We start from the raw sequence: 25679 nt of genomic DNA on the forward strand, positions 1-25679 counted from the left end.
CATAAGGCTCTGAATAGCTACCAGCTCCTCTTCCCCCAGCTCCCATCTCTCACATCTTCTGAGTTAACTTCCATGCTTGGAGTAGGCACATCAAAATGCTAGCTGTGTGTGACTCTCTTGCCTCACAGTGCTTTCAGCCACATCTGAATGCAAAGAATGCAGACAATCAGGAGTATTTTCAACTGTGAAAATTTCAACAGAGTAATCTGCAGGGATTCAAGTTGTTGGAGTACCTTTCCCTCTCACCTCCTTTCCCTCTGCAAATCCCACTGAAATGAGAGATGGGGAGGGGAGGGGTGGAGAATGATTTCAAAAAAGGAGGAAGAAATCCGTATTGGTGGTGGAAAATAGGAAGACTACAAGAAGTGGATCAGAAATTATGGAGAATTTCTGGAATACGTAAAGTAGATAAAATTGGACTGATGGAAACTAGACTCAGGAAACCCAACCCACAACAGGTGTAGAGAAGACCTCTGCAGAGGTACATACTGTTCTTCTCAACAAGCTTGGGCAGAACTCCAAGCTTAGTCAGCTGGTGCAAGGGAGCCAAGGCAGGCTATGGGGTAATCATCAGGGTTGTTATAAAACAATATGGAACAGCTGGGCTAGTAAGCCTGTAGTGTAGTGGTTCTCAACTTTGGCTGAATTTAGAATTACTTGGGGAGCTTTTAAAATTCTGTTGCCCAGGTCTCAGCCCAGACCAGTTAAATAAGAATAGCAAATCTCAAAGGATGGAACTCCAGGCAAAAGTATTTAAAAAACAAAAAACTCCCCAGGTGATTCTAGTTTGCAGCCAAGGATTGAGAATTACTACTCTAGGGCCTGGCTGTGACTTTTGCTCCCAAGCTAAAGCCAATAAGGCCAAATTTCTAAAGTAAAGTACAGATCTGCCTCAGAAGGCTCCATGTGTTAGGACTTGGACTACAGAATGAGAACATAAGTATCTTGAGCTTTTAAAACAGATTTGAAGGGGAAAAAAATGAAAGCAGCTCTGCACAACAGTAAATAAGCTGAAGTGTTTTGCTCCTGAAGTAAAACTTTTTCCTACATCACCAGTGGAAAAAGGTGTCCTCAGCCTTCCTGTGCACATGATGCTCAGCACATAGTAAATGCTCAATAAATATCTTTGGGATCTTCACCCAGAGATCTGCATGATCAGCCCACTCCTCTTGCGAAAAGGCCTACCGTGGAAGTATATCCAACGGCTTAGAAAAACCGTGTCAGGTAACTAAAATCACTTGATCTTTCTGAATCCTTCCTTTATAAAGCATGACCAAACAATACAGAATCATCAGCAAATACCATGAAACGGAAGCACTGAGGTGGACTAAGAAGAAATAGAACTTTCAAAATACTAATTAGTATCTTCAGAGATATTTAACAGGATATTAAATTCATGAGTCAGAAAAATCAGCTTCTCTGAAAAAGGAAAGAAGATAAGAAAGTATCTGGAAATTAAGAATATGATTATCAAAATTGGAACTCTGAGGAAGGGTTGAAAAGCAAAATGGACAGTCCCAGAATCTTGAATTAGTGATACGAAGGATAGTGAAGAATATCTCAGAACACAGAGGGAAGAAAAAAAAAAAAAAACCAAAGGATGAAAAGCGAAAGAAAAATTAGAAGACTGGGATAATAAATCAAGGATAGACGATATGTATCTAACCAAACGTGTAATGGAAGAAGGTTTCCTAGAGAAAGATAGAAGAATCTTTTTTTTTTTAAGAATTTACCTCTCACACAGTTTTTTTTGTTTTCATTTTTTTTGGCTGTGTTGGGTCTTCGTTGCTGCACCTGGGCTTTCTCTAGTTGCGGCAAGTGGGGGCTACTCTTCGTTGTGGTTTGTGGGCTTCTCATTGGGGTGGCTTCTCTTGTTGTGGAGCATGGCTCTAGGCACACAGGCTTCAGTAGTTGTGGCACGCGGGCTCAGTAGTTGTGGCTGGCGGGCTGTAGAGCACAGGTTCAGTAGCTGTGGCGCACAGGCTTAGTTGCTCCGTGGCACGTGGGATCTTCCCAGACCAATGTCCCGCACATTGGCAGGCGGATTCCTAACCACTGCGCCACCAGGGAAGCCCCAAGATAGAAGAATCTTAAGATTGAAAGAGCCAGTTGATGGTGGCACACAGGAGTAAGGAGTGCTTTTTCACCTATATACATCCTGGTGAAATTTCCCCTTCCTTCCTCCCTCCCTTCCTTCCTATTGAAGTATAATAGACTTAAAATATATTAGTTTCAGGTATACAACATAATGATTCAGTATTTTTATACATTAACAAAATGATCACCATGATAAGTCTAGTTACCATCTGTCACCTTACAAAGTTATTACAGTATTACTGACTATATTCCCTATGCTGTACATTACATCCCCTGACATTTATTTTCTAACAAAATTTGTACCTCTTTATCTCCCTCACCTATTTCACTCATCCCCCTACCCCTCTCTCATCCCTCTGTTTGTTTCTGTATCTGTAACTCTGTTTCTGTTTTGTTGTATTTGTTCATTTGTTTTTTTAGATTTTACATGTAAGTGAAATCATAGGGTATTTGTCTTAGTCTGACTTATTTCACTTAGCATAAATACCCTCTAGGTCCATCTGTGTTTTTGCAAGTGGCAAGGTTTCATTCTTTTTTTTATGGCTGAGTAATATTCCATTGTATATATATCTGGTGAAATTTCTTAATTCCATAACTTAAAAGAAAATTTTGAACTCTTCCAGGGAGAAATAAGCTATATGCAAAGGAATGAGAATCAGAATGACATCAGACTTCTTACTTGTGACACTAAATACTAAAAGACAGTGCTTTGAGCATTGTCTGTAACTGTGAATATTTTGAACCTAAATTTCTATCCTCAGCCAAATTATCACTTAAGTATGAGAACAAAATTAACTTTGGAGTATGCAGACTTGTGCCCTTTTTGAAAAAAAATACTATAGGATATTCTAAAACATCACAAAAAATAAAGCCAAGAAATGAAGACTCAAGGCATAAGAAACATTAGTGAGCATAAAAGTAATTTCCATAACATGACAGCTGAATTTGGATCCCTGAAATGGTAGAACTATAATGTTAAAAATAATAATTGTTTAACAGTATGGAGCTATGGTAATTAACAAAATGAGGTGCAAATGGGAAATGAAGGGAAATGAAGAGGGGAAGCAAATTGTCTAAGAAGATTTTCTTATTCAAGGAGAGATTATGCTGATTAGTTCACATTGATAAATATGTATATGTGTGTATGTATGTGTGTGTGTATATATATATATACACACATACTGTTGAATGATTTGTTTAAAATTTAACGTTAGGTACTAGTAAGAATAACATGTAGAACTTCCAAACGACCCTGCATGGAGTGGGGAAGTAAAGGAACAAGGAAAGTTTGATCAATCTAGTAAAGGTAATAAAGGAAGAATAACAAGAAAACATTATGTAGGAAATCGAAAATAAGATTGTAGGAATAAAATCAATCATGTCAGTGATTACAAAAAATGTGAATGAGATAAAGTCACCTTTTAAAGGCAGAAATTCTCATAAGGTTAACACAGTGATGACAACAAAATCTAGCTATGTGTTCTTTATAAATAAAACACCAAAGACCAAAATGGTCCAAAAATTGAAAATAGAGGAAAGATTTCATGTATGCCCAGGTTGAAATCTGATAGAGCTATGAGGGTTTTTTGGGTTTTGTTTGTTTTTCACATACTTTTGAAGTATTTATGAATGTCCTGGCAAATTTTGTCCAGTAAGAGAGAGCAGATTCTTGAAACCATTTTATTATGTATTTTCACGAAAGAATGTAGTATGGTTCTTGGGTCTAAAATGGATAGTGTTTATTCTTTCATATATTTTGGATTTATATAGCTCCTTCTAAAAAGGTATCTTCAAGTCTTCGGGTAGAGTAAAATCTTAGTAGAAAATAATCTTTTTGTTATTAAGAAATTAAGCCAGTGGACCGTTTATTTTGGAATAGTATTAAAAAACAAAACTCCATATCAGTAAAGAATTTAAATAGCTCTTGGCATTTATTAAAAATAGGAGTACTAACATATTCAAAAGGGAAAATTCCTATAAATGAGTGAAAATTACTACCATTTTCCTTAATGCCCTGTTTTCAGATTAATCATTAAATAAATATTTACTTTCTGGCCCTGAACTGTGTGTTGTACACACAGTTGTACACACTGTGAGGTACAAAATAAGATATTGCCTTTGCCTACTTTGAATTTTATTCATACTTTGACAGCTCTCTCTGTGGAGCCATTAAGTGGTTTCTTATACCAAGTTCTAAAATATGTTTAATCTGGTATAATTTACCACTAATTGCAGGAAAATAATCATAGCTAACATTCATTGAGTTCATCTCTGTCTATCCACACATAACACAGTATTTTCACATAGTAGCCACCCTGACATTAAATGAATGCATGCCAAGTATTGGGCTAAAAGCTTTAATTCAATACCTAATTTAATACTCTCAACAATTAGGAGTTAGCTGACATTATTTCCCCTGTTCTATAGATGAAGAAACTGAGCTTCAGATAATTGAAATGACCTTGCCCAAAGCCACAGTTGTTAAGTGACAGAATGGGACTGGAATCCAGTCTGGTGTAAAGAGGAGAGTGGTGAGGATTTGTATTGGTATAGAATTTATTGCTGTGTGTATGCTTCCTGTTTAGACTAAGGCATATAACCATTTGCATAAATGTTATTCTGTTCAAGTAGCCAGGTTCCACACCTGCTTTCAGTTAGCATCTGTCCCCTCAGTGCCATGAGCAGTCTTCCAGTAGTATTTGTTCATCATAGTACAAAATGGTACAGAGGAGGACAGGAGGCAGTTTGGGGGAAATTTGACCACCATGCCTGAGGGGAAGAGTTTCTCTTCTAATCAGTGATTAATATGCCTCTCCTGATTTTAGAAATCCATCTCTGGATTTGCCTTTTCAGGGGGTCATTAAGATCCCACTGTCTCTTGGATGCTTTGCTCTGTTAGGCAGGAGATGCAGGCAGAGAGAAACTCCCTTGGCATGAATTAGGCAGCAGAGAAAACCCTTGCCGAGTGGGAGTAACCTGTCACAACCTGGTTTTCTCTGGCTAAATGACCAGTCTTGTCTAGTCGTAATGCCATTACAACATTCCCATTCAGATCCCCATGACCCAGTAATTGTTTTGGGAATGAGTGCAAAGCTATCAGACACCAACTACTATAATTAGAAAAGGGAAAAACAGACACTTACCAGAGCTAACGTCTTTAGGCTGGAGCGTTTACAGCACTTTTTTTTTTAGGTTATGGAGCCTCTTTCTCAGTTTTGCTTCCTAAAATACAAACTATACAGTTTTCGGGTTCTTGCATTCCAGTTTTTTTCCTTACTGCAGTGCACTCTTTCCTTTTCCCCCCTATTTTAATCGGAGTACAAATTGCTGTCAGCACATCGAGTTCATGTGCCAGCCACATTCAGAACAGGGTGTTCTGTGCTCTTCAAAACAAAATTGCTCTAGGGCAGTAAGAGAACAATAAGTCAGAGCTCCAGTTTAAGTGATGTTTTGCAGCAGACCGGGCTCACTTGATGTGGTTACACTCGGATTGCGCAGCAAGGCTCGGGTAATTTGGTTCGGTTTGACTTCGTGGGGTTTGGAGGACCTCCCCCCTTTAAGTTACGTAGACTTTAAGTCAAGAGAAAATGTTGTCCCTTTTTAACTTGTGTATTTCTTTCTCTTCCCAAAAAAACCCTAAGTAGAAGCATCCTGTATGTACTTTTATTCTCTTTGGGCACGTCATAGATCATTTACTTCCCGTAAATCATGCTGGTTGGAATTAGCAACAGACCTCCTGAGCCCTAGAGGCCAAGCTCCCAGTGAGTCATGATGGTTATTATTAAATATTTATTAAATGAGTTTTTGCACTAAGCGATACAAGGTCAAAAGCAACCACAGGTCTTCCACAGCCAGAGCTGCCATGGTTTTCTTTGGTAGCAATTATCGAGACAATTAAAAAAAAATTCGATCTATAGGAGCCAGGCATGTCTGCATCTGTCACCATGATGGAGGTCCCTGCTGCAGCAGTCGGCTCCAAGGTGGGGTGGAGTTCTTGTCAGCTGTCTTATAGAACTTGTCACACCAGTGTTCCAATTTTAGAAACCAGTTAATCTAGCGAGAGTGTTTGCTACTTGTAGATGTAAAGAATCAATGGACTGTACTCCCTGAGGCTGTGATACCTCCTCTTGCTCTGACATTCCAGATAATGTCAGTATTAAAAGGTTTTATATATACACGTAAAGACTGCTGTGTGTGTGCACGCACGCATGCGTATCAGTTTATCAATTTAAGATTCTGTGGTACTATAGGTAGTGCTTATTCAGGTTCAACTTAGAAAAGATTTAATAGAAAAAAAAGATTGGTCCCTATATAAGGTAGTAAGTATTTATAAGAGTTATTGCAAATGTTTCCCTATTAGGTGGCCAAAAACATTGGTTCTACCATATATTGTTTCTCATAGAGAGACCGGCTGCAGTGAACTTTTTTTTTTGCTTTCTTAATTATGCCTTCATTATACTTTGACTTGAACTTTTTTTTTTGCTTGCTTGCTTGCTAGACTTATCTTTCCCAACATGTTTATTAGTAGCCAATCTTTTCTTTCCCTAATATGAAGGGTTATCACATGTAAAGAGAACTTCTGAAATTATTTATATAATTGTAATATCAAGTATATGCATCAAGCTGAAAAACCAGCCTAGGAAACTGACACACAGGCAGGAATCCTCCACAGAGTCTCTGGATTTCCTGTTTTGAAAACACATTCAAACTTGATCAACCAAAAACCACAACGAATGTACTGATAGTTTCCTCCCCCACTAAATGTACTCTCTGTCAGGGAGGAAAACACTTCTAACAATAAACCTCACTCAAAAAGATCTGTCAACTAAGTTGTGAGCTACTAGGATAATAAATCTCAATGCTTGAGATATTCTCTAATATGTGGGCCGAAACTCACTTTGCTCAGCAAATCTTTTTTCATGAAAAGTGTCATCACGTTAGTCTAAATTAAATTTCTTGGGAAGATTTAAAAATATTTAAGAACACAAATTTTCAAACTCTCAAATTCTTTAGAAACACCAGCTTTTAACTCCAGTAAAAAAATATCTTAAACCTAGGATTCCTTGCAGAACCTCTCTAGTGTGTATGTATTTGAAAATAATAAAGTTGAATTTATTTTGAAACTATTTCCAATTCAAAAGAACTTTCACTGTGCTGCAAGCTAAGCTGTATTTTATCTAGAACATTCCAAAAGTGAGTTAATAGAGAGTCATGTGCATTTATGAGTATGGGACATAGAACAAAATTTCTGTATGCCAGCTCCACCCTGAGAGCCAGTCTAGCTCTAGCCCCTGTTTAGAAGGTCTGACTCGAGAGTCAGGCCTTCTCTAGTTTGGCCCAAGTGTCTTCGACTCCACCCTATGTCTGCAACGGGAACAAATCGGGGTGGTATTAATCCTAGTGACTTAGAAAACGGTAGAGAACTTCAAAGCATAAATGTCCATGTGACATTTCGGCCCCTAGTGTCTATGCCACTGCTGTTTACTCTTCAGGGTTTCTCTCATTTCCTAGGCCTGGGCTAAAGGTAACCTGATCAAATGATTAACTACAGGAATTAGCTTTGAAGCTGGTTTCTGGTCTACATTGAGAGTTATATTACTGGGCCATAGAATTGTAGAATTTTAGAGCTTCAAAGGACCTTTGAGATCAAGTAGTTCAAAAGTAGAGTAAGTTGGAATTGAATTTGTATTTGGAAAATAATTGTCTCCTGGAACGAATGTAACAGAACAAGTGATTTTTAGTCTCTAAAGCAAGTTATTGATCTAAAGTAGATCAACCAGTCTCAGAAAAGAAGCATTTTAGGAATTCCTTACATTTGAATCAAGGCCATTATATTACAGAAGTAGGAATAAAGAATTTTCTTATGAAAGACAAATTATTACATTGCTTGTCGACTGTTGTGCTGTCATACAAGCCATCCATTTTTCTTATTGAGTCAAAGACCTAAATGGAAAGGAATGAATATCCGTAATATTAAACATAGATGGAAAGTTTCAAAGAATTGTTTATCCCAGAAGAAAAAGTCTAACTAACCAAGAGAAAAATACATATCTGTATGCGTTTTCCTATTTTATATTAACATAAAAGCCCCTTATCTAATGTGAAATTACCCTGGGAATGAGCTGAGTTTGAGTGCAATGAGGAAGTAGGCCCTGAGAAATTGACCTCTTCACTTAACATTTCAGAGGAGGTGGTTGAGTAATTTGATTTGTCGAGTAATAGTAGACTATTGATTCCTTCACATTTTACATTTATTACTGCACTAAGGGATTACAGATATGTTAGTTATTGATGATGTTGCCTTTGGCCTTTTCATTTTTATTCAGACATATTTGTGAATGAGATTAAAACTCTTAAAGAAAAAAAAAAGAGCGTCTATATTCAGTTAACCCTTTAATATCACTGCGGAAATAGCCATCCGGTTGTTTTTCAACTCGAGCATCCGAAGCCAAGATGCAGTTATAAATGTTTAAGCCTTTATATACTTGATATTAAGTTTGTGGCATTTATGATAATCACCTATTAAATCATCTAGTATTTCTTGTCTTGTGTTATAGGTGAGGAAACCTCTGTCATATAGTAGGTTTAAGTTAAACCTGTGTTTCCACTTTATTATCCTCTAAGCTATCTTACTGATGTAGTTATCAGTAATTATAAGTTTAAACTTAAAACAGAAAGAAGTATGATTGCTCTTAAGTTTCCAGACTGGGTGGACTAAGCTTCAGCAAGACATACCTATGTCTCTAGATGAAATGAGGAAGGGGAGCGACTCATTTATCACATCCCTGAATTAGCCAGTCATGAAGAGCAGCTCTGTTGACTGTCCTTCTCCTCTCCCTCAGTCCACCTGGAAGGCCGCTGTGGTGGAAGGATGTTTGATTGCAGAGATGTGGGGTTCATAGTTGGCGAAGGAGAAGACCACGACATTCCGATCGGAATTGACAAAGCCCTGGAGAAGATGCAGCGTGAGGAACAATGTATTTTGTATCTTGGACCACGGTAAGCAGCATACCAGTTCAGTACACAGTGAAGTTATCTAAAGAACAGGGATACACTTGCTTTTTCAATCAATATTTTCAGTGAAGTTAAGGCCAACAGTGGAAACGATTAATTAAATCAGGCTACAGTTAGTCACGGAGTGAGTTAATGGGCCCTATAACATTACAGACATTTGTAAGCGTATTCACTTGATTGATGTGTGTTCAGGGTAGGACTGACAGGCAGGTTTTGCTTTTCTGTTTGTTTTGCCTGCCATATTGCCAAGACAGGAAGCTGTTGGCCCTTCTCACGTGATTCTCTTGCCCCTTCTCTCCTTTTCTCTAAATTAGGCAGGAGGCAGTAAAATGTGGGGGTTAGAAGTTGAAGAAGCATTTGGATGGTTTTTTACCACTTGAATTTGTGCCACCTGTTCTTATACAGACTCCCTGAAAAAAGAGTGTTCTTCCTGGATCTAAAGGCAGTGGAGATGACTCATTTTTGCCTAAATTTTTCCCATCATAAGGATATCCATTAGCACTACCAAGCTTAGAACTATCAGACACTAACAGTCTCTCTTGTGAAAACATGTTTGGTATTATTTTTAGATCTAAAATTATACCATGAATCCAACCCTTCTATCTTGAGAAACGGACCCTTGAGAGAAAACCAGGGTGTTTTGATTCTGTTTGTGTGAAAGTGCATCTGCTTATCTCATGTCTCCTCCCTCTCTGGATCCTTGGATTTCAGTCAGTAGGATTTTGAGTTATTGAGAATCTTGATGACCTGGACTTACCAATAGGTAATATTGTGCCTTTCGTACAGTTGCTTGCCTTTGTGTAGCCTCGGTCGTAATCCAGTGGCATATTTACCTTTGCCCTAACACTTGAGCCATAATCGTATTTCTTAAGTGATGTTTTAGTCATGCCACTACCCACTTGAAAATCCTTGCAAAATGCTCTACACCTCGAACCCTTTAGAGCTTTCACTGAGGCACCTTTTATTTAATACCTTCTTTTGCTCTGTCTTATTCCTTTTTCAACTAGTATATTCCCACCTTAGTGTGTTTTATTTACATTTACTATGTATTTGTAGTTCACTTAGGTGAATCTGTTTCTCTCTTTCTATAAGGAACTTTTTAATTCAGGTGGTGCATAGAGAGGCTATCTCTTCCATATCCAAGTAATATCTAACTATTTTTAATCCAGCATTCCAAAGTTACAGTAGTTCTAAACTCATATAAAGAGAGTGGTATTTATGTCCATGTGTTTTCAGATCTAAGTTCCTTGAGGATGAGTTCTCTATACATTGTGAGCATATAATATGAATCGGTTCATTATATTTTAACCTAGCTGACAAGCCAGTTGTGGGGACAGATATCTCAAGTTTAATGGCAAAGAGAAACAGGAATTATCCTTATATTTATTAATGCAAATAGTTCCTTGCAAGTTTAAATTGTTGTATGATTAGCGATTAAAAAAAAAAAAACATGCAACTTACCAGCTGTGTACTTGACTCTCCTAAGCCTTAGTTTCCCTTTATGTAAAATGGGGATAACGGTATCTACCATACAAAGTTGTGGAGGACTGAATGAGATAATGCATGTAAAGAATGTAGCAAAGTGCCTGACACAGCCAAACCCTTAGTATGTTAGCTATTACTGCTGTTGTGATGATTATCTCTCTCTTCCATTTTACTCTCAGACCATAAGGAAAGGGAAACCCCGTTTTAACATATGGTAGATTTTTCAGGCATAAAAGTTGTCGACAAGTTTTCATAAATTACTAGATATAAAAGTTTTTTCATATGTTTTATGGAAATAATTTAGCATAGTTAGAAAGGAACATGTTCTTTTCTCTTCAAGATGTTGCTTAGTATGTTGAGGAGTCATTTAAAGTGCAGAGTCTACACCAGGAGACTGTCCACACGGGTGCTGTGTAAGATTATCCATGTATATAGAGAATCCCTGCCCACCGGGCACGCGGTGAGCGTGTGCAGTGAATTTGCTTGTCTTACCAGAGTCCCACTTATAGATACATTGCATCTGAGTGTGGCTATAAATACGGCTGTTGGCAAATATGTGTTCTGTGTTACTCTTAGTGTCATCTGTATTTCATGCTCCAGAAACCCCAGGGCATATACCTTCTCTTTCATTCTGATAGACTCCTTGGCAGGGTGTTTTCATAGTAAGGAATTCATAAAACACTTCCAGAGAAGCCATTTTGTCTCTTCTCATCAGGACAATGTCTTTAATGTTGTTTTAAATACGGTCACTGATTAAGCTCTTTTGTTTTAGGTAAAGTATGGCTAGTTTTAGCTTTTTTCTTTTTTCTTCCTTATCTTCTGTCCTGCACCAACCCCAAACAAAAACATAGGCTGCCAAGAGCCAGAGTATCTCAATTATGCGGCTGTGTGGGTCAAAAACTAAACAACTTTCTGGGACACACAGAGTCTGAATTTAAATCCTCGCTCTACCACTGCCTCTTTGTGTGATTCTCAGGAAGCACTTCTCTCTGAGCCTCAGTTTCTTCATCTGTAAAAAGGAAGCAGTTGGTAAGAGCAGTTGCATACAAGGTGCAAGTGCTTCTTGTATGCACATAAAGGCTTAATGGTCATTAGCAGTCATTATTTGTATCTCTGCTCTCTGCAGGCACCTGTCAGTTTAAGAACATTGATACTGGATTCCTTCTGTTACTGTAATCCAGCTTGTCTTTTGGTTAAGCCTAGAATTCCTCTTGTGGTGTTCTGTCTTTCAGTCAGATAAATTTGTGTGCCCTGGGTCCTTCCTCGCCCAGCCTAATCCAGCATAAATCAGACAACTTTCTGTAAAATAGGAAGTCAGGTTAAATTCTCCCAGAACAGTTCGGTATGAGCTTACGCCTCCCCAGGATTATGTGTTCCACATGTGTCTTCACAGAGTTTCTTCATTTGAACCCAGGAAAGACTGTAGAAATCATATCCTTCCTTAGTCTTCTTTAATCCCGTTGATGATAACCGGAACAATTTGGTGCCTGCCCTCGACCCAAACCCTCACCCTCCTCGCCCCCAGCCATGGAACTCCTATTTTTAGGCGTTGTAAGGCAGCTCTTCTCCTCCTCAGCACTGTTGACATTTGGGGCTGGATATTTCTTGGCTGGGGGAGCTGTCCTGTAAGATGTTCGGTAGTATCCCTGACCTCTACCCACTAGAAGTCAGAAGCCTCCTAGCTGTGACAAACCCCAAATTTCTAGACATTGCTAGATGTCCCTGGTAGGGATGGGGGATTAACCCCTTTTGAGAGCCACTGGTCTAAGGCAAGTGCCAGAGCATCTGTTGGATTTGTACCTGTTTAGCACAGGGCTCCAAATAGAACATGCTGTCAGTAAACACACGCTCAGTGAGGACTCACCTGCCTACCTGATTCCCAGCAGTTAAGGAATGTTCTTTTATTTACCAGATGGCAGAAACAAAATAGGAGATATATCGGTCTAAGAGCTCAAAGTAGAAAACTAGTCACCACTTCCTACAGTTGGCCACTGGTAATTATGTCCTCTTTTATTTCTTTGCTGAAGATACCCTTTGCCCTGCTATTAAAAACTACCACACCCCATTCCTACCAGCTCTCACTCCATCTCTGTGCCTCTCTCTGGCTCCAGTTTCCATTTTCTTGTGTAACAGGGGAGGTAAATGAGTAAGCATTTTCTTCCTGAAAAATTCAGGCAGGGAGTAAAGAAGTGGTACAAATAGCAAGAGATGAGTGTTCCCACTCTAGTCCTTTTGCCCCAGAGAAAACTGAGGGTATTAATTCATCAACTTGGTTTTGGCCTGGTTTCAAACCATAGCCTGAGAGTTTGAGTTTACTAAGATTTTTGCAGTGCCATTCCATATATTAAAGAGTAGTTTGCTTGAAACAGATGGAGCAGAGTATATTCTGATGAACGTTTTCCTAATACGCTGGGCATTGTTCTACATGCTGGGAAACCACTGAACCAGACAGACAAAGCTCCATCAGAATTTCCATTCTAGTAGATGTGTGCTCCCTCGAATGCCTTGGATGTGTTAAAATTTTAAATGATTCCAAAAAACAAATTTATATATCCCCTGTAATTTTATTCAGTAAGTTTTGGCTAAAAAGTGTAGTGTTTTACAGTGTTATAGCCAGAGAGCTATGAGAATACAGTACAGAGTATTTCTCTTGATGAGGTATTAGAGTTTGCTGGGGCTGTTCTTTTTGATTATACATTTGTTTTCTAGTATGCTTTCTGAAAGTCTTGAAGAAATACTGTGAGGATGTATATCCTTCCTGATGTATGCACCTTTCCCACATTTATCTGACTGGAAATGGTACTTTTGGAAGGGGACAGCACTTTAAAGTTAAAAGCTTATTAAAACATACCTCTCCCAAACAGCACTGTAATGATTATAGTGCCTGTCTTCTCTGGGTCCTGATAAAGCTTCAGGGAAAGCCCTTATAGTCAAATAATGGCTGTTTTATAGAAAGAACTAGATATAAAATCAAGCAGAAAAAGAGACAGTGACATTTAAAATCACATTAAGCAAGCTGTCCCAAGGAGTACAGGTGTTGCATTACATATGAATATGAAGAAGAAAACTAAATGTAGCCTGGTTTCTTAAAAAAAAAAACACCGCAGTGATACTTGGCACTATATCTTCTGATCAACATCTGGTTTGTCTTCAGGGCCTTTTGATGTGTGTAGTTTGCAAATGATAGCTCTATGCTGATGTGATGCCTCAAAATACTGAAGGGGGTGCCTGGAAATACACCAATTCTTTAAAGTTTTATTTTTTTACTCTCCATTTCAGATATGGTTTTGGAGAGGCAGGGAAGCCTAACTTTGGCATTGAACCTAATGCTGAGCTTATATATGAAGTTACACTTAAGAGCTTCGAAAAGGTGAGAAAATACCAACTTCTCTGAAATCATGACAGATTTCTTCTCCATCCACTTCTTGTAAATCAGTATCTTATATTACTAGGTGGTATAGATAGATGGTATTTGTTTGTATATTGTGCTTTTCATGAGCAAGTTTGTCTCCTGTCTCTGACGCTGCTACTAGAGCACAGGACAACTGATACAGCACAGCTGATACACAACCAAGGAGCTCAGTGTTCTTATTTTGTTCCTATGTGTCAGCCTTTTTTTTTTTTTTTTATTAACTCTTTTGGGTAGAAGCCAAGACTTGTTCCCTTATTTGTTCCTAGACTTGTTCTTTTTGTACTTTTTTTCCTGGGTTGAAGACAAAAAGGTTCATGTTCTTGCCAAGCAGCTCCTTGGGGGGAGTGGGGTGCAGTTTTCCAGGGCTGGATGGATCATACCCTTCCCAGGAGTTGTGAAGAGGCCTTCACTGTGGCTCCAAGTTATTATCCAAAATGCAAGGGCTTCATGGGCCACCAGGCTCTGTGGCAAGGAACACAAGGAACAAACCTGCTAACCCTAGACTTTTTCTTTTCGTACCTGTCCAAGTAGAAAAAAAGAGAGCGTTTGCCTCAGGTTCCAGAAATGGCACGCCTCCTTGAGTGTATTTCCATCTCAAACCCGCCTCTGGAGGCTCCCAGCAGCAGCTTCCCTGGACAAACGTAGAGCATGTGCCTGAGCTAGGTACGCTGTCCCATCCAGCTACGTCCTCTGCACCACCAGAGCCCAGCCCTTCCCCGAGAGCCTCAGGAACTGCATCTTGTAGACCTTTTTCATCCCCGCAGTGTTACCTCCATGTTCCATACTTCAAGCTTTGGACTGGAAACGTGACTGTTTTTATGTTATTAGACTCAGAAAGGAAATCATTGTCCTGTAGGCCTCTAACTTTGGGGTCCTTCCCGAACAGTGATGTTCCTAATCATAACACATTCCCCAAAACAAACATATGCTCTTGTCACAACCATTGCTTGTTGTCAGGTAATGTCTTCTGAAGTCCTGCTAGCTCAGTACTGATCCTCTAATGCTGTCTTCATAGCACAAAGTGGTTTTTATATTTAAAGAGGGAGAAAATAATTTTTAGCAGTAAAGTAACCCCCACCCCTTCCCATCACAGCCCAGTGGACCTTGTACACTCAGGAGCCTCCTCACTGTAGTACGCCACAGCGAGCCTGTGCTTGGTCACGGCTGCAAGGGCATATGCCAGGCTGCACTGCTAGCTATATTTGAAACCACGTGATCAATCCAAGAAGAAGATACAAGAATTGCAAATATACTTGCATCCAGCATAGGAGCACCTCAATATATAAGGCAGATGTTAACAGACATAAAAGGAGAAGTTGACAGTAACACAATAGCAGTGGGGGATTTTAACACCCCACTTAGATCAATGGACTGATCATCCAGACAGAAAATCAGTAAGGAAACACAGGCCTTAAATGACACTGTAGACCAGATGGACTTAATTGATAGTTATAGAGCAATCCATCCAAAAGCAGCAGAATACACATTCTTTTCAAAAGTGCACATGGAACACTCTCCAGGATAGATCACATGCTGGGTCACAAAGCAAGCCTCAGTAAATTTAAGAAAATTGAAATCATATCGAGCATCTTTTCTGACCACAATGCTATGAGATTATATTTGAAACCATGTGACAGTGTGTGGCAGTGATGGAGGCAACATGAATTCATTTTCTGTTTTGTAATATTAAGAATAGATTTATAATCAATAAAGACTGAACCCAATATAAAAAATGCAGAACCCTTGTTACTAGATTTTTAAATAATAGAGTTAAATTGTTAAGAATCAACATAGGGTTGCCAGGAAGACTAGTAAATCTCATTATTCACTTTAAAAAGGAGGGGATATATATACCACTGTCTTTGAATAGAGAATTTCATATTTACCCACTTAAGCTTCATAATTCTTATGCAGTAAATAGCACTGACACAGCCATTGTCATCTTCCCTAAAGGACTCCAGATGGTTCTGTTGACTCTTTATGATCCAGCTGTTCATAATGAAAGTGCAGTTGTCCCTGGATTCGTATCTATAATGGGGGAGGAGTAATGATACACACAGTATAAATTAGCAGGTGATCATGAAAGCATTTGTTTACATCTCGGCATCACCTCTATCCTCCCAATTATGTTTTCCTTGAAATTCCCCAAGTACGCATCTGCAAGTTGCTACAGTTTGGAGGCTTTAGTATGTCTGGTTGTACCAGAGTGGAGAGACAACTACATGACCTGGAATTTTTAAAGTGTGTATGAATATACAACTGTGACTTGACTATAATAGTGTTACCATTTTAGAGTTGTAAAACTGAGGCTTGAGAGAAACTTGCCTAAATTATAATAGCAGTTTAGCAGCAGAGTTTGCAGGAGGGAGATAAGGGGCCCCAGCTTCCATTGTGTGGCCTCACCTCATAATTCTAAAGGCGCATTCTTTAACGACGCTCAACAGTTCATCTTCCTTACGGTATTATTGCCTGCACCTCCCTCTTGAGCAGCATGGATCAAGCTACAGCTTTGTCCTCATGGAAAGTGAGTTATAGCCTAGCAGTGCATTGGCAAGGGCACGCAGTTTTAAAAGCCAGTGTGTTTTGGGGTGGGGGTATCCTCTAGGAGTAGCTATTGTTTCTTCTTACGGACATCAGCTGATGCTTTTTCCTTCTCTGTTCATCTAACCATTGTCACACATTTATACAACAGGCCAAAGAATCCTGGGAGATGGATACCAAAGAAAAATTGGAGCAGGCTGCCATTGTCAAAGAGAAGGGAACTGTGTACTTCAAGGTATGTGAGTCTTTGTACAATCCTTTCCATCTCAAAGAATTTATTCAAGTATCAATTGTGCTGATATTCCCTATTCTGAATTCTATACCCTTCTGGATAAGAATAAGCCTGAATTTTTACAAGTCTGTCATTTTCAGTATAAGAAATGGTGCGACAGAATGAATTATGTGACAAAAAGAATACAAAAGCCTCTTGTACACATTCCACTTTAGATTGTAAGCCTCCGCAAAGTCAGACCAGGTCCGGCTTGCCCACCCACCGTGTATCACTCAAGACCTAAAGCATCTTGCTTGGTACATAGTGGTCACTCAACAAGTGTTTGTGGGATGAAACAAAGAATGAATAGAATAATTGTTAGCAAGTAGTAGAATTCAAAGGGGTAAGTTTCATATCATTTTCCTTTCCACTGTCTTGGGGAAGTCACTTAGGTACATGATAAAAGGAAAGATCATGCACAGATTTCAAAAGGAACTGGCAGGAGGAGAGTATAAATTTCTTCTAATGGCCAAGATGATCCCTGCCACACTTGCTTTTGTGAGAAAAAAGCAGAAATTCCTGAATGATATTTGTCATTTATTGATTCTTGAAAACACTTTCTTGTAATCTAGGAATGTGTTGTTTCCTCACTTAGACTTTAAACCCCCAGATACAATAAAAAAAGAAACAGCACTTTGTTCAATTCTAATCAGAATGTACTATCCATTGCTTCCCCATTGCCAAATATTATACCTTCTCCACATCAAGCAGAAAAGGGCTTAGCGCAGAAGAGAATGAGAGAAAGAATGGGAGTTTCGTCGAGGTTTCTCTTTTTTCCTTGCTGCTATGATCCAGGAGCAAGAAAAAAAACAATTAGATGATGTTTTCAACAGTCTATAAAGCAGTGATACATCAGTGTACTTCAGCAAGTCTTCATGGAGAACCTGCTGTAAGACATGTCCTTGCATTGACAGGCTTGTCTGGAGGGAGGGGAGGCAATATTAACCCACATGAAACAGCTAGAGAATTATGTAAGACTGTATAAGCGACATAGAATTACGCAGCCAGAGGGCAACAGGTATGGTTATTATTTTCTACACTTTGAGAGGAGCCCCATTATTGATTCATGAAATCAATTTAGTGGAAGTGTATTGCCTTATGTAGTAAGGATACACTTTGTTTCACAAAACTTTGTTCAGTTGTGTGTGAGAGGGTACTAGGTCATAATTTAAAACATTTCTTACTGTGGGTGTAGATAATATATAATTATTTATATTTATTTATAACTGTTACATATATTAAAATAATGTATGGATCACCAGAAAGCATTAGGATATGGCAGAATGACCTCTGAATTGGGAAAACTGGGCTTTATGGCTCCAAATGATTTAAAGTCATTTAAGGTCCAAAGAGATTATTTTTTCATGTGAAAAGTGAGGGAGTTAAATTAGAAGACTCCCAAGTTTCCTTCCAGCCCTAAAATTCGGTGCATTTCTAAACTCTCAAGAACAACTTTGATTTTTTTAAATTCTAATTGAGGTATTGGATACTTCTGTAACTATTCAGGTAGATTCCAGATGAGTTATTTGTAGACCCAAATACCTAATACACTAGAACAAAAAGAAAATTTTCTGTAAAATTACTTAAGACCATAGGTCCTGAACTATGCTTTCCTATCTACTTGGAGTCCATAAAAGTCTTTAAGTGTATTTTTTATATTTCCCAAAACCTCTGAAAAGAATATTAACATTTGGTAGAGGGGTTGCGACTTTTGGCATTTGACTAGAATTAACTCCGTGTAATGAAACAGCTTGGCTATTCAGAAGCTCTAATTGGTTGCTGATGACTCAAATAATGTTGTGAAGCCACGTGTCATATAGCTGTGTCCTGCATGTATACAGAGAGGTGGCCAGAATTCACGATCAGCAGCAGAAAGCAGTGCTAACTTGTCTGTACAGTTACTAAACTTTGTTGCTTCTTAGCATCATAACTGCAACAGTGATTTGTGTATTTCATAATATTATAAACCCTCTTAAAATTACTGATCTTTGGATAAAATCTGGATCAGCAGTCACACATATGGAACATATTATTTTTAACATGCAATTTGATAGACAAAATCTTTCAAAACATTAGTCTTTTGGGGGAAAATTAATGAAAGGTTCAAAACCACTGACCTAAGACCTTTCCCCCAGAATGTCTCTGAACATTCTGTACTACTCAGAACTTCCCTGGAGGCATCTTCATAATTATAGGTAAAAGATCCCAGCAGTGATCCTAGTTTTACCTGTAAGACTTCAGAAATGGTTGGTAGGTGGGTTCCTATACACACTCCCTTTTCAAATGTCAGGGCAGGTTTCAATCTGCCGTGCTGCCTTCCCGGGCCTCGACTTTCCAGGGTGTTTGACTTGGCGCCTTGTGCACAGCGCAGAGCCCGGGTGTGTGGGCCAGAGCAGAGATGGGGTACATTGCATGCCACCCGCACGTTGGAGCTCCATTTTCATTGACCTGTCGGTTTGGTTTACACGTAAGTGGGTAAGTCTCTCCCCGTAGTAGGGTAGAATTGTAATAAGCCTTTAAATGGGAGTGATTTTGCCGTTTAGAGTGTAAACTCATATCAACCTCTGAACGCTAAAGAGAAGAAAGGTAGGAGAGGACTCCCTTCATTTGGCTCTGAAAATAATTATTAAGCACGTTTAACAACGTGACGTTACTCCAGGCATTGTGCAAGTCAGTTAAACAGACATGATTTTTGCCCTCATAGCTGACAGCATTCTGCGGGACAAGAGCATTAACTATCACACGTGTTTCTCTTTTCTGACTTGGAGGCAGAGTGGTAAGGCTGAGGACACTTTCTAACCAAGAGGTTCTTGCGCCCCCTTGTGCTCCTTGGGGAAAAAAGCATTTCTAAAGCAAGCTAGTTAAGGATCGTCCTTCAACCATGGAACCCTTTGCAGACAAACCAGGCTTTGCTATGTTTTGACCACCATTACTGAACCAGGAAACCAGTGCTATGATTTAGAAACAAGTCGTCTATGACTCTAGGATTTTAGGTTAAAAAAACTGAAAACCTGCCCCTCTTTCTTGTTCCTTCACTCTTTCAGAGCAGGATTGCTCAACCTCAGCACAATCGACATTTGGGGCTGTATAAATTCTGCTTGGCAGGAGGCTGTTCTCTGCAATTAGCAGCATCCCTGGCTCCTACCCACTAGATGCCAGTAGTGCACACATATTCTCCAGTTGTGACAACAAAAACCATCTCTAAACATTGCCAGATGTTCCCTGGGGGCAAAATCACCCTAGTTGAGAACTCCTGTTTTAGTACATCAGAAGCAGAAATAACACAGAGGTCTTTGTTCATTAGAAGTTGAGATATAAGTAAAATTATATATACTATATAAGAAAAGGCTGTCAAAAAATTAAAATGCTCTATAAAGGTGAGGAACATTTATGTATTATGAAGTCTCATACTTTGGGGTTTTTTTTTTAGAAAGCATAGCCGCTACCATTCTGATAGTCAGAACCTACTGAAGTGATAGGATCCGGATCTTTGTCCTCCCTGACTCTTCTCTTCTTTCTCTATGACAATATATTAAATAGTCAGAAGGGTAATTGGAACACTGAAGATGGAGGAGGAGAGAGAGGAAGAAGAAACTAGGCGTAACAGGGAAAATGCCTGTCCTCACCTAATCTAAATGAAGTGGCACCTTTTATTTTCACCTACGCCTCCATTTTGCTCCCAAGGATTGAAAAACTTTTGATTGCATAGTTACATGCCTTTGACCTTAATGTTTACTTAGCACACCTTCATTAAGGGCCTCCTTATGTTAAACCCTGGATATTCCAAAAGGCAAAGGACATGCTCCCTGTCCCAAAGAGCTCACAATCCAGCAAGAGAAAAGACAATGACAGAAAATGCCCAACCCTGAAACTGGTGAGGACTTTAATCTTGAGTAGTGGGCCTAAGGCTAAGACAAACTATAAGTACAGACAACCCCCGACTTACAGTGGTGTGAAAGCAATACACATTCAGTAGAAACCACACTTTGAATTAGGGGTTTGACTTTTCCTGGGCTGGCGATGTGATCAGCAGCAGTGAGCACAGCTCCCGGCCCTGCGATCACGGAGGCAAATAACCGGTACAGCCATTCTGGACCCACACAACCATTCTGTTTTTCACTTTCAGGACAGTATTCAGTAAATTACATGAGATATTCAACACTTTATTATAAAATAGGCTTTGTGTTAGATGATTTTGCCCAACTGTAGGCTAATGCCAGTGTTCTGATCACACTTAAGGTAGGCCAGGCTAAGTTCTACTGTTTAGTAGGTGAGGGGTAGTAAATGAATTTCAGCTCACCCAGGGTGTGGTGGGAGGTAACCCCATTGTAAGCTGAGGAAGATCTGTACATTCAGGCCCAGGCCCTCTCCTTGGAACTGGTCTACCCCATCCTTATCACCAAAAGTCGACATCGGGGCTTCCTTTCTACAGATGGAGCTCATTTTTATGCCAACCACCTGAATTCCTTTATAACGGGAACATTCTTGTAGACTTGCTCTGTGATTTTTCTCTTCTTACTCAGTCATTGGGTGACGTTTGGAGTGCACGGGGAGACATAACTCTACACTGAAGTGTATGCCCTGCTTCGACTATGGTAAATCCTAGTGACATGATCTTAACACTGTTCATTGGTCAGACATTGGATTTAATGTCCTAAGGGGTCTGGCTGCAATTCTGCCATCTGGCGGGATGGGTCATGTTTTCGAGCTTGTGGTCACCTCCTGCAGAGGAGACCCCTCACCTGTACCCCCATCTTATTTGTGTACTTACCGGCTGTCACTCCTCTCATTCATCCTAAAATGGCAGTAAACACATTGTTTCAGCCCATTATTTCTTGTATAGAGCAGATATAATTCATGTGAATTAATTACACAATTTTTATTCACAATTTTTAGAATTCTAATCGGGTAAGAGCAAAAATATGATTAAGAGAAAGAGCTTTCTCATGTAGTTAGGTGACTAAGACCTGTGTGATTTATGTTTTATAGTTATTTATGTTGGATGGCTGCTCTTCAACTATGTATATTCCCATTGTCTATAGATCAGAGGTTAGCAGACCACAGCCTGTTTTTGTAGGTAAGGCTCTACTGGGACGCAGCCATGCCCCTTTATTTATATATTGTCTGTAGCTGCTTTTGTACTACCAAGGACAGAGTTGCAACAGAGACTGTTTGGTCTGCAAAGCCTAAAATATTATCTGCCCCTTTACAGGAAACATTTGCCAACCCCTGGTTTAAATAAGATTTGCTGGGTTTGGGACTAGCACTTGCCAAAATATAGTATGTACTGTGCAGTGCTGATCGTCAGGAGGAGAAATGGGAAAAGTAACTTCCCCTTCAAGTAAACTAGTGACATAGTCTACAGCTACTCACCAGCCCTTTGAAAGTTTGGTAAATTTTAGCACCAAAGAATGTAACCCAAAAGCCTTGATGCCCACCTGCTGAAAGAACTGCCCCCTCTGAAAAGGGTGAGATGGTAAATGCTGGACAAGAGCATTATGGTGCCCGGCCCTGCACCAGCTCAGAGGTCACTGGAACTTGAGAAGGAAGGGGGAAAGCTGCCTGGAGAGCCACCTCCTGAGAACAGAAGGAAATGATCAGATACCTTGGTTGGTACGAGGTGGTTGTCTCCTTTTGCGGATTTGCTTTTCTCAGGGAGGGCTGAGCTTACACTTCCTTTGTACCTACTCCAGAGCCTGTACAGCAAGTAATTACTGGCTTTCTCTGTTAGGGAGGCAAGTACATGCAGGCGGTGATTCAGTACGGGAAGATAGTGTCCTGGTTAGAGATGGAATATGGCTTATCAGAAAAGGAATCGAAAGCTTCTGAATCGTTTCTGCTCGCTGCCTTCCTGAACCTGGCCATGTGCTACCTGAAGCTTAGAGAATACACCAAAGCTGTGGAATGCTGTGACAAGGTAAAGTGTCTTTGTGTGGGATGAATGTTAGATAGTCTGGATCTTTTTTCTCCATCCTCTTACTCAGTCGTCTTCTGCTTCCTCTCAGCCAAGCTTTGGATTTTTCATTTTGCTTTGTTTTGTTTGGGATTGTTTGTTTCTCAGTAAGAATTGGGAAATTCAGAAAGATTTTTTTTTTTTACTACAGTCATACTTTCCTAATGCCTAGACTATTTATAATAATACATTATGCGTAAAAGTTTTGATAAAATTAAGCAATTTTTATCCATGACCTTAAGTCGATGGTATTTGGTACCAGATTACACAATTTAATAAGAACATTTAACTGAAGCCTTTTAGGATTTTAAGAACAGACTGTGGCTGCTCATGCAGGGATATATACAAGTCACTTTTTATTATAATCATATTTATTCACTGACTAGGAATATACATAAATAATTTGCAAGACCCACAAAGCATCAGCATCCCTTATTATATCTCTGTTGTTAACATGTTAAGCAGCACCTAAGTACTAAAAGACCAGTAACAGTATCATATGTAGGATTCTGTTCTTTTCTACACTAGCTGATGCTATTGTGTCAGGTATTTGGTCTCAGAGTGAACAGTGTATATTATACTATGGGTAAAAGCTAGTAACTGGATATATCTTAAAGACAGACAAAGGAAAGAGGAATAACACGCAACTATTTCATACCTTCTTTGTAAGATTATTTTTGAGTTTTAAGATTTTGAGTTTTGTGGATGTGTTCCCTATCATGTTATACTAAATTTTTGCCTGAGAAAAGAATGTTATTAATTCCATTTTTAAACTTTGTGCTTTTTTATTGTAGAAGTAGTATAAAGTCATTCAAAATTCAGACATTACAGAAACATACAAGAAACTGAGTCCATTCATAAAATTCCCATTGACCCTCCCCCAAGACCACAGTCATTCATTTCCCACACACCTTCCTTTTGTTTTTCCATACATAGTAATATGTATATTTTTTAATGAGAATGTATAGATGTATAAAACAAGGACATCTTTCTGCATCTTATCAGTTCATCATATAACTCTTCTTCATTCTTTTTAGTCTATATAGTATCAGTTGTATGCATCTATCATAATTTGTTTAACCAATACCTTTTGGTAGATTTCCAGGTTTTTGATATTATAAATTATGTAGTGTTTCTCTGCATATGTGGGGAATTATTTCTCTAGGATAAAATTCCTAGGAGTGGAAATACTGGGTCAAAAGATGTTATTTTAATATATTTAAATTTTAATACTTCATATATTATTGAATATTATCAGTGGTTTCTTTTCTCAGTATTATTGGCAACAAAAAATTCTTATTTTCATTTTTATTTCTTGGTTACCAATGAAGTTGCACATCTTTTCATGACTTGTTAGCCATTTGTGTTTCTTCTGTGAATTGCTTGTTCACATCTTTCCACCAGATTATTTGTTTTCTATTGATTGAGGTAGCCTCACATTATCACTGTTAACCCTTTGACAGTAGGGGCCTTGTTCTCACTTGTTTGTCTTTGATGATGGTATCTTTTTCTGAAAAGAAAGTTTTAATACTTTGTAGTAAAATCTGTCTTTTTAGAATAGTCTTCCCCATCCAACAATAATAAAAATAACCCTGTTCAGTACTTTAAAAACCTACTGCAACTAGGTTTACTTTAAAAAAAATAAATAAATAACCCTATTATATATATATATATTTTTAAGGTTTTTTATTTTTATTTATTTTTGGCTGTGTTGGGTCTTCGTTTCTGTGCGAGGGCTTTCTCTAGTTGCGGCAAGCGGGGGCCACTCTTCATCGCGGTGCGCGGGCCTCTCACTATCGCGGCCTCTCTTGTTGCGCAGCACAGGCTACAGACGCACAGGCTACAGACGCGCAGGCTCAGTAGTTGTGGCTCACAGGCCTAGTTGCTCCGTGGCATGTGGGATCTTCCCAGACCAGGGCTCGAACCCGTGTCCCCTGCATTGGCAGGCAGATTCTCAACCACTGCGCCACCAAGGAAGCCCCCAACCCTATTATATTTTGTGGGGGGTTTTTTGCCTGTAAACATAGTTGGTCTAGAATTTATTTGTTTGTTTATGATATGAGGTAAGAATCTAACTTATTTTCTACATGGATAGTCACTGTCTTGGCCCCATTTATTGCAAAGTTAATCCTTTCCCTACATGATTTACATTACCATCTTGGTGATTATTAAATCATTTTGTATACATATACATGAATCTGTTTCTGAATGCCTTGTTCTCTTCCACTGACCTGTTTGTCCGTGGAGTACTAACCACTGTTTTAATAGTAGTTTTAATAGTTTCAATAGTTTAATAGTATATCTTTTTCTCTGGTGGGTCAAGTCCCCTCATTATTTTTGTTTTTCCAAAATTTTCTCTGCCATTCTTAGTTATTTACTTCTTCCATTGGACTTTATATGAACTTTTCAAAAGTCCTCCTCCCAAGTCCCCTTGGAACCTTTATAGAAATTGCATTAAATACAGAAATTAATTGGGATATTTTGATCAGTAGTACATAATTACCTTGAGCCTGATCTTTTCAATATGCCTTTTCCAGTTTCCTTAGCCAGAGACCTTTCTCTCCAAATTCCCACAAGGTACATGCATCCTTTCTAAAACATAGACCATCTGTCCCTAGGCCCTTGGACTGGACAGTGCCAATGAGAAGGGCTTGTACAGGAGGGGTGAAGCCCAGCTGCTCATGAATGAGTTTGAGTCAGCCAAGGGTGACTTTGAGAAAGTGCTGGAAGTAAACCCCCAGAATAAGGCCGCGAGACTGCAGATCTCCATGTGCCAGAAAAAGGCTAAGGAGCACAATGAGCGGGACCGCAGGATATACGCCAACATGTTCAAGAAGTTTGCAGAGCAGGATGCAAAGGTATGTGCAGAACCCACTTGCCTTCAGGTAGATCATGAACTGACTGAC

The 25679-nt window shown here is 39.1% G+C and overlaps 1 protein-coding gene and 1 long non-coding RNA gene across 29 annotated transcripts in view; one reads left to right on the plus strand and one right to left on the minus strand.

Moving 5' to 3' along the window:
- FKBP5 (FKBP prolyl isomerase 5) overlaps positions 1-25679 on the plus strand; it is a 100865-nt gene that overhangs the window by 72159 nt on the left and 3027 nt on the right. For all 7 annotated transcript variants that reach the window (XM_082412627.1, XM_082412625.1, XM_082412624.1 and 4 more), the window contains 5 exons: positions 8940-9096; positions 13876-13966; positions 16701-16784; positions 22552-22737; positions 25392-25631. In XM_082412627.1, the coding sequence (XP_082268753.1) occupies positions 8940-9096; positions 13876-13966; positions 16701-16784; positions 22552-22737; positions 25392-25631 (758 nt within the window). The remainder of the gene's footprint in view (positions 1-8939; positions 9097-13875; positions 13967-16700; positions 16785-22551; positions 22738-25391; positions 25632-25679) is intronic.
- The window catches only part of LOC309637690, a 192617-nt gene that overhangs the window by 40162 nt on the left and 126776 nt on the right, over positions 1-25679 (minus strand). For 15 of the 22 annotated variants that reach the window (XR_014250735.1, XR_014250738.1, XR_014250739.1 and 12 more), the window contains 2 exons: positions 15895-16036; positions 8331-9046 (listed from right to left, as the gene is read on the minus strand). This is a non-coding gene — a long non-coding RNA (uncharacterized lncRNA). Of the gene's footprint in view, positions 1-1733; positions 1948-5240; positions 8041-8330; positions 9047-12668; positions 12758-14527; positions 14640-15894; positions 16037-19047; positions 19269-22258; positions 22398-22425; positions 22545-25679 lie in introns of those variants that run through there. The other 7 variants (XR_014250733.1, XR_014250737.1, XR_014250731.1 and 4 more) reach the window with 6 other exon arrangements.

The sequence above is a fragment of the Balaenoptera physalus genome (assembly GCF_965194825.1).
Source record: "Balaenoptera physalus genome assembly, chromosome: 11".
NCBI classification, from domain to species: domain Eukaryota; kingdom Metazoa; phylum Chordata; class Mammalia; order Artiodactyla; family Balaenopteridae; genus Balaenoptera; species Balaenoptera physalus.